We start from the raw sequence: 10,142 nt of genomic DNA on the forward strand, positions 1-10,142 counted from the left end.
CGGGCGCGGTGGCTTGGGGGAAAATCTTTGATTAGGTTAAGTATCTTCTAGATTCTAGATCTTTGATTTAGAAAGATGAAGATCACACCTGGGAGCTTGATTTTGACCTGTTATGCCTCTGCAGTTCCAGTTTATAGCAGGGTTATGTCCGATTTATGCCAGCGCGAGATGAGACCTGAACGCAGATCCCTGCCGCAAACGGCTTAGGTCTAACGGCCCGTTTTTCTGCACTCGCAGTGGGAAACGCGAGACCCATTTTTCTGTCCTTCCCTAACCTGCACCCAGCTCACAGCAACTCCACCAGACCTGTATCACCTACCCTTGCGCTTAAAAAGCCAAGTTCAACAAGCTTGGATTTGTCCCTCAGATTTGTTATTTAACACCCACTTTGCACGTGGGTGAAATCAATCAAGTGTTCAAACAGAACTTTTTTAGATAAAGGGGTCTTTACGCCTTCATTTTAAAAGTACAAAGGAGCATTGTGCAGGAGGGCAGAGCAAAAGCTCCACTTCTACCACCAGGACAACACGGGGGTTTCTGGGCGTCCCACCGCCCCCAGTGATGCTGGCTGTCAGACCCTTCTCCACAACAGACAGATGCATTTAACAAGATGTTTCAAGGAGGAGAAACCCTTTCAGGATTACTGAATGCACAGAGGGCCCAAAGAGCCCCGTGCTGACATTTCGGGAGGCTGAATGGGAAGCAGCATGTGCTCGCCCCAGGGTCTGTCCCCCAGGCACTGCTGGAGCCAGGCTTCCAGGCACAGGGCCCCTGTGAGACAGAACTGCCCAGCTGGGCTTAAGCTTGACTTTAGGAAGCACAGATTTCAGACTAGAACAGGTTCTCCTGGTTAACGCACCACAAATACCGAGTCATCAGTTGGTGTTTGGCAACTGGTTTATAGGAAGGCTGGCAGGTATCGCTGCCTTTAATGACCATCAAGGTTCTTTATTTCCATTTTACTGTTCCATTTTTCCGTTTGGAAGTGCTCTATGAATGGCAATCACGGGGCTTGGCCCAGTCCATAAAAACAAGTCTGCTCTGCACACCCTACAACCCCGAGCAACTACAGAGACAACCAAAACACTGCCCAGCCTGTGCCCCCCAACGGAAAATGCTTCTGGTGCATTTAAGGGACATCAGCAAAGGCTCTTGCATACCGACCTCCAACATACTGATAAACCACCTTGCTCCGATGGAAGAGAAGGAATACCGGGGGCAGCAAGCAGATTGTGAGCAAATATCACCCAGGTGATACTGTAAATAACTCATGGATAAAGCTTAGCCTAGCAACACATCTGTGCATTTATTTGTTTTCCAATTTGTCTGAAGCATATAATTAATAAGAAACTAAAACTCTATCCACACTAGAAAATTTTGGTTAATCTATTTCAGAGGAGAAGGCATGAATTACCTGAAGAGATGATTTCATCACAGAGTCAAAGCAGCCTTGAGGCCATTGTGTTTAATGGCTGCAACAAGCAACACCTTTGTAGGAACTGGCACCGACTTTTCTCTCAGCTTTGGTGATCAGAAACACTTTGTACACCAGTCCCTAAAGCCCTGGGGAGGGTCAAAGACAACTCTTACGAACTGCAACAGCTGCCTTCATCACGGCTCTGCAGATTCCCTCCACATCCGATTTACTCCTTTCCCCATCCAGAGATAATGTTCGATAGAAGGACCCAGGAAGTACTTTAGCTGGTTTTACAAGGGCTGTGAAACCCTGTAGCTCGGAGCAGGGACCAAAAAACAAAACACAAACAGAGTGGGAGGCAGGCACTGCCGGGACCCAGCCTCCCGGCACAGGCACCGCAGCAGCGGCTGCCCGGCCACCCAGCCCGGAGCACCCTGCGCTCAGGAGATACAACGGCAAAGAGGAACTGCCGACTGGAGCCTGCAGCTCACGCCGACATGAGAAGCCAACCCAAGGAAAAATTCCCAGCCCCTGCAAGAGAACTGCATTTCAGACTTGGCTCTAACCCCATCAGCTTCCCCCGGTGCACCAGCACCTGACCTCTAACCACAGCTGAATTTTGGCACGAAGGATAAGACGAAGCTCTCTGTGTTCCTTCCAGAACACAAAGGTTGTGAGAGGCTTAGACAAGACAAACACAAGATTAATGACTTTGGAAAGTAGGCTTTTTATGCATCTTTTCAATTGCAATTCTAAGAATATCCATCAGTGACTCAAGGTACTTCACACAGTAAATGAGAACTCTTTATTTAAATTAACTTTCTTGGTTTCTGTTTAGGACAGTAGAAAGGCCCAGCTTTTCATCTCTTCAGAACGGTCAAGAAAAAAAACCTCTTGAGCCGGCCAACACAACTTTAAGAGCCGTTGATCTTAATTTTTACTGAAATCACAATACGATGTAATTACTCTGCATATAATTTTGTTTATATAATTTAGTATATAACGCACTGTTCAACTCTGCCATACGTTTTGAAAAATATACAAACCTGCTTTAACCACATTAGAGATACTTGATAGACAGCTGTCAATTACTTAACAGTTTAGGACAATATCAGACACTCCTATAACTTCATTTTCAACTACAAAAAGAACATAAATTCATATAAAATACAACAGATTAAACAAACTTTTTTTTCCCGAGGAAAAATTAGGTATCAACTCAATCTGCCATCGTGTGAAACATGAATATAAAATAAGTTACAATTAGTAATGCCAGCATTGTTGCGCTATGAACTGGTTGAATGAAATCTTAAAAAAACTATACAGTATTATTGCACTCCATGACCGTGCAGTATCTGGAAACACGCCAGCACTGAAAGAGGTCTTTCATTAAGTTTTTTTTCAGGAGGCACAACGTGGCTGCGAGAGAAGCATCCAGTCTGTACTAACAGCGTCCTGTCTTCAGTACAGGCCTTCATAGGTCCGAGCCACGCTGCCTTTGGAAATCACCACTTAATGCCTGGAAACAGAGACACAAGCGTTACCATCGGCCACGACTCCCACGTTAAACGAGCAAACCATCTCCAGCACTGCCGGAACAGAGAGCCGAGGCGTTTTCTGTTAACTAGGGTGAACAGCAGGCTACGTACGTGACAGATTATAAAACCTGAATTACAAGCACTGTCCCTTGGGAGGTCATAACTCATGGCAAGAGAGTACTATTATTATTTAATTCTGGGCAACTGCCTACAAAGATACCACCAAAAGGATATTACGTTAGCATGAATTTAGATACGGAGACACTAGAACACAAAGTCGCTAAGTCTCACCGTCAGACTTTCCTAACCTGTAGTGTTACTTTCCACATGGATGGAGATACAATTGAATGGCATTTTTTGTTGCTGTTTTTCTAAACTCATAACCCATTACATAAAATTCTACAAAAGAATAGTCTTAGCGTGCTTCATAAGCTTGAAAGTGACGTCAATCTACTTTGCAACAAAGAATACTGGGCGAGACCCTCCAAATCCATACACATAAGACGCTGGGCTTCAGCAAGCCCATCTGAAAAGTACAAGAAACCCCAAACTTTTTAATACTAAATAATTAGTAAATATTAGTAAATATTTACTATTTTTATTTACTAAATTATTTACTAAATGTACTAATTATTTACTAAATATTAGTAAAAATACTAATACTAAATTCGTATTTTAAAAATACGAAACAACATATTTCATGATTAAGATGACTTTTGCTAAATTACTAAGACAAACCAGACTTAATTGAACAAACAGGACGGGCCTGCAGGAATCAAAAGTCAGCTGTTTCTCACATTCCCTGCATGAGGACTTCGAGGTAGCAATCTCTCTGAATTGCTCTCCCAACTTCAGGAAGCCGCAGGAACGTCAGTGGAGGGAGAGATCGATGGGGCAAAAAAGCAGGGTTTGAAGTCTGAGCTCTGAAGCAGCCAGAAACAGCACAGCGAGCCCTGGTTACAGAGCACGCTTTCCTGCCAGGAGTGAGACTGCCTACAGAGTGTAGGTTTCTCTGAACATGTGCTACCTTCTTGCTTACGTAAATACGAACTTGCAGAAGCCAAATCATATCAAACAGAGCTCCAAAGGAAACCTGTGCAGTCGTCTGAACAGAGCCAGGCCATGAACTGCTACAGCTGGAACCAACTCATCAGTTGAAGATGGTGAGACGAGTTGCAAGATGTCAGTTGTCAGACATGGCAGCACAGGGTCTGTCACCTGAAAGTGGGGCATCTGTTGGCAAGGTAATGCCAAGAAACCAGTCTCTCAAACCAAAGCGCTCTTGTGCCAAAAACTGCACCACAGGAAATCCATACTTCACTTAAGTGGTCTCCTAAGCGTCAACAGTCAATTTTTGCACCAAGATAGTCTTTCTGTAGCACATCAATGTTCCTATGAAGAATCGTAAGCTAAATGTTTTGAAAGCCACAGGTGACATAGGAACATGGAATTGGTTTGTCCTAAAAATCTACAAGCATGGATGCAAACCCTCTGCTCCTAATAGTCAAGGAGTATTTGCAAAAGGTTCGAACAGTACAGCCACTGATGGGAGTATGAAAATGTTCTACTTTCTAGGGTCATGCAATTCAATTAGGTTACAAGGTATAGAGAAATCCTTTGCACACACAGACTACCTTAAGGCACATAACGCGGTGTGTTTTCTGCGCTCTGCACAATACAGTTCACTAACTTAAGGCCTCCTGCACGCAGTAACACACCTTCTTCTGCCCAAAGGAACGCCAGCTTCCAGTTTTGAAACAGACAGAACAAACCCCAAACCAAAACCTCCCACCAAAACAGTATCTGTAAAATCATACATGTCAATTTACTTAAAGTCACTAGAGCTGGTTCTCCAGTAAAACATTTTTAAACGAACAAATACTCAATTACAACACTCAATCTGCAACACGCAGTCCTTCACGTCTGAGCCAACAGACAGCTGGTGACTGGAAGAAGACTTACAAGAAGTTTCAGTGCTGATAGATGGGGCTATGATCGATGATGAGGCATTGACTCCATGTGCACATTGAGCTTCATTTCGTTATCAAGGATTTGTACAAGCTGCTGCATGGAAGGAAGGTGGCCGGACTCTAGCTTAGACCACACCGGAACATCTACCACAAACACATGGAGGGGAGAAAAGCACCATTACATTGACAAAGTCAGAAAACATGTAGGGCTCTGTATCAACAATGCTTCAAACCTTTGGCTGTACCAAAACCCAGTCCAACTAGGAGAACAAAGAGTCTAATGCCTCCATTTAGAAGTACATCATATGGACTTAGAGGTTCAAAATATCCATGGATAGAAATGTCTAAAAATAGCCGACAAAGTCAGAAAACATGTAGGGCTAGTTTAAACATTTAAAAGATCTAGGAAGCTATGCGAGTTGGTACTATTTTATATTGAGGAGAATATCTGTATCAACAATGCTTCAAACCTTTGGCTGTACCAAAACCCAGTCCAACTAGGAGAACAAAGAGTCTAATGCCTCCATTTAGAAGTACCCATTACATTGACAAAGTCAGAAAACATGTAGGGCTCTGTATCAACAATGCTTCAAACCTTTGGCTGTACCAAAACCCAGTCCAACTAGGAGAACAAAGAGTCTAATGCCTCCATTTAGAAGTACATCATATGGACTTAGAGGTTCAAAATATCCATGGATAGAAATGTCTAAAAATAGCGAGTGGCAGAATAGCATACTGAGTTTTCAAACCAAAGCCAACTCTTTGAAACTTGTGGCTCTCATTAGTCTTCATCTCACTCTGCCTAACATCTAAGCCTGATCCTCAAAAAGTTCTGCTTGCCAAGATCAGGCTTGGAAGGTTCCACTCAAAGTAGCTGCAACCACTACTCCCCCCGCCCGCCTCCCCTGGAAATATAAAATGGCAGCACAGTCCGCAAATACTTTAGGGTAAGCACAACATTCATGTCTAATGTTGACAAACACTGACTCCCTCAAACATCCCTGACTGCTACAGCACTTCATGAACCCACACTGAAAAATACAATTGCTGTCATCTACATAAAACAAAAGCCATACTGGCACCACATTGTCCACAACACAAACCAGAAACTTACAGAAGTCCAGACACGACTGCTCACCCCTAGGAAGGCTCTGCTGCCAATTCTAATCTGAGATTTAGGACCAGAAGTGCATCGAGTTCAACTACTTTGATGCAATACAGTCAGTCTTTGAAAGGTTGTGCAGTATATGACTTGACTTAGAAACTACTATACTGAAATGCATCCTGCACAGCCATAAATTGAGATTATAAAGCACAGAGCTAAATTACACACTTGTACCTAGAAGCTGAAAAATTCTGTACTCCATCAAGCTTACATAATCTTTAAAACTATAAAATTATTTGAAGGCAGAAGGTCCAGATTCTTAACCTGAAAAATCAGTATTGCTGTCCACTGGTACCAAAAATCTGGGAAGAGCAATGGATTCAATAGGATCCCAAGGCTAAACCACATTACAAAACAGGACAGGGAAAGCATCTATTTAACTAGAGAGTACACTTCCCTAGTTGGTCATTTCTTATTTAATGCATATCACGTGCAAATAAAGAACATGATACAGTTACTCCAAGTGACCAAGCATTCCTCTAAGTAAGTTTTTACATAGCTATTTTAAAATATATGTGACTGACTTCTGTATAAACCACTTTATAAGACTTTTATGATTTTCATCATTTCTTGTGATATAACATCTGAAGTTTCAAAATGGACAGCAATTACCATGCACCATCACATTCTGAAACACACCACATTTCATAACATCATCCCTTGTTCTCACAACACAACAGCTCTCACAAATCCATGCATACATACGCAACACAGCGAGACGCCCTTAAACAAAGTTCTCGGCTCACCATTCAAAGTTATTTCAAATGCACCCGTTGACATACACTGGTTCTCAATCATGTTGCTCAGGAAGAAGACCATCATACAAGCATAAACCTAGAAGAGAACAGAGAGAATCCTAGATACTTCAGCCATATGAACCACAGCTTATTTTATTCACTCTTAGCAAGCACTAGAAGTTTACAGGGTCTTGGAATTCCCCTCTGCAATTTGTCAAGTAATCTTCCAATCACATAGATATCTTCCTTTCATCCTCTTTTTAACAAGATTGTGCACACTGCCTTCCCTAGACAGGTATCAAAATAGTTCTGAGATCACCCAACGCACAATCCTGATGTAAACCAAGTTACACCTTCTCCCTCCTTTCCTCTACAAATCTACACGCATCTTAACAGCCAGTTGGCAGAAGCACGTAGCTACAACAGCACTTACAGGATGACAAGGGAACGCAACTCTTCCTACATGCTGCCTGTCGCTGTCAGAGTAACACTTCAGATCAAAGAACCGCAGGCCTTAGACATAAGCAGCAGAGCAAGTCAAATTGCGTTTGTTCACAAGAATTGTCAACCCTCTAGCATTTCTCCAAGCTAATAATCTGGAATTTTCTTTGTGCACTGGCACCTCAGGACGAGAGGATGCAATCTTCAACAACACAGCATCTCCCTCCGTCGCCAGCACCTTTACAATTCCCTTTTCATGCACAAGGGTGCATTCACAGGAGTTACTGCAACATCAAAGAATTTAGCATGGCGGACTGTTGGCTGTTTACATCACAGGCGTACCACAGCCAGCCTAGCTCGGTAGTGCACTTGGCCCATGTACTTAAAGAGGATATATTACAGCTTCTGTACATTCAAACTGACTGGTGACAGAGACTCACTGCACTGGGTGGCCCAGTTTGAGGATTTGTGTACCAATAAAACTCATACAGGTTAATAAATTTATAAATTGCTTTTGTTTAGCAGAACACAACTGGCATAAGGTTACTATAAATTAGAGTACAACATTAATCTGTTGGCATCATCAGTACTGACTCACAGGTATATTCATCGCACAAGGAATAGTCTGCCACACCTGTGCACGTTCTGCAAAAACACCTACAAAATTCCAACTCGATTTTTTCTAACCACCATCTAAGTGCATGCTTAATCTATTAAAAGTCTGATGAAAGCAAGAACTGCAAAATAGTTACAAGACAACAGAAAAGGAAAGCTGTAATTTTAACACCAACAATTCCACTTGAAACTGTACTCGAGCCCTAAAAAATAAAAAAATCTTTTATCATCTTGGTCAGTAACATTAACCCCAGCTGTCCCTCTGCAGCAGCATCAGCTTGGAAAGAGAGATGTTGAGAATTAAATCTGAGTCTGTCAAAAACATGAAGCACTACTATTAAAAAATAATTACGCTACCGTAAAATTCTCAAGTGTATTTAGTTACAGAAGCCTAAAGGTTCTGTTAAGGCCGCAGTGTATAAAAGTTAAATCAGTAAGAACTGTGAAGTACTCCCACAGCACTCTCATGAAGTCATTCTAAAACTGCTTTTTCAAAATGAAAGAAGAAAATATGCTATTTACCTTATTTTCTTGGCCCCACTGCCAGATGCTTGGAGCTTGCATGCCAAAGAAAGCAAATGGATCCTTGCCAACGATTATTAAGCCTATTAATACTAGTTTGAAGACAGACAGGAAGGATGCTATGTGCCTATCAAAAGACAACACATAAAAGTGACTTAGAAGGTTCACAGTTATATAGCTCTAATTCACCTAATTAGAAGAATTTTGATAATGTACAATCATGTGTTTCAGAGGAAATACAAAACTTTTCAAGTAAGTTTCTCACTTCACAGTTACTACTTCACCACTATATAGCTCTAATTCACCTAATTAGAATTTTGATAATGTACAATCATGTGTTTCAGAGGAAATACAAAACTTTTCAAGTAAGTTTCTCACTGTAAGAAAACAAAAATGCAAACAAAAAAAGCAACACACATTAACAAAACCATTCTTGTACACCATGCATACAGTTTTGGTTTTTTTCCTAAGCAGACCTCAAATAGAAAATTGCTTTCAACTTCACACATGTCTAAACTGGATAACACGTTCAGTTTCTTAAAGTTGTTCCCTAGTACAAGAGACATGTTTAATTGACGTGCACTACTTCCTCACAAAGCATTTTCCCAGTAGATGCAGCAAATCCTACAGTTTTTTGTAAGAATTAAGCCTATAGCCAGTGAGCAAATTAACACTGAGGTATTCAATCTTGTAGCATTCTTACCATTGTTAATTATTACAGTAATTAGGTCAAGAATCGGTTCAGAAGCCACCACAGTAACTATGGCATCACACTCTAGCACGTACACAACGGCTTAAACAACAGGAATAGCACTATACTCATTTTGACTTTTTCCAAATTTTTTTCCAAACTTCTTTGGTTTTCCTGCTCCCCCTGCCCCAGTTAAGGACATCCTGGTAGTCTCTCCGATGAGGTTAGCTCTCCCGTGACTTAGATTTTAAAAACAAACTCTTCCCTCCTCTGCAACCTTAACCTATTACAGGAATTTGACATTAAGGGCATAAGCCTGAGCAACAAATGTGAATTTACATCCAGATCAATCATGAAGAAAAGCTGGAAAAATTCACTGTGAAAAAGAGTAAATTACATCATATTTACTTTAGATTGCAACACGACAGGTTTCATCATACAGCGATCCAGATGGTAATACTGTATGGAAAACTAAGGTGGATATCTGGAAGGCAGAAGATAACCAGACTTGTATGTAATCAGAATGGAAAAAAAAAACAAAACAGCCAAACCTTAAGTTTCCATTTTCAGTATTATTTAAGTGTAAATGCACATATTCACCACTCACCATGCTGGGCCTACATACTGGAAAAAAGACGATCAGTAGTGCTAGTCATTTGCTTACCTATATATAGGTTGAGGAAGGTAGTTCTCCCCTTCAATTCGGATGTCTGGGTACCGCTGGCTAATAACCCGCGTGTACTCCTCAAACACCCGCCTGTAGCCTCAGGAGACACTAAACACAGACAGGGATTGTCACTGAAACTGGAGTGCTGCATGTTACAGTCGCTGCTAAACTGGCAACACCAGTACTCGCACCGTTCGTAACTCATTCAGTTTAAAATAAAACTCAAACTTTTCATGCCAAAGAAGAAAACTGATTTGCAGCCAAGTTACACATCAAAACTCCTGAACAGCTGGCTAGGCACTTGGGTTTACACAGGTTTGCTTTCATGTACTAGCACACACACAATACTTCGGTAAAGCCCACTGAGCAAGGAATCACT

At 41.6% G+C, this 10,142-nt stretch overlaps 1 protein-coding gene across 1 annotated transcript; it reads right to left on the reverse strand.

Annotated features, from left to right (window-relative positions):
* Nucleotides 1–2,131: 2,131 nt before the first annotated feature.
* On the reverse strand, nt 2,132–9,871 carry LOC104168689 (selenoprotein T; the record flags this gene model as incomplete). Its single annotated transcript, XM_009709358.1, is given in 5 exon segments — nt 2,132–2,936; nt 4,918–5,069; nt 6,837–6,924; nt 8,406–8,532; nt 9,761–9,871. Coding segments are annotated over 4 exon segments (451 nt in total), but the record flags the coding sequence as incomplete, so codon positions are not given.
* Nucleotides 9,872–10,142: the final 271 nt, after the last annotated feature.

This window comes from Cariama cristata, unplaced genomic scaffold (assembly GCF_000690535.1).
Source record: "Cariama cristata isolate BGI_N322 unplaced genomic scaffold, ASM69053v1 scaffold8101, whole genome shotgun sequence".
NCBI classification, from domain to species: Eukaryota; Metazoa; Chordata; class Aves; order Cariamiformes; family Cariamidae; genus Cariama; species Cariama cristata.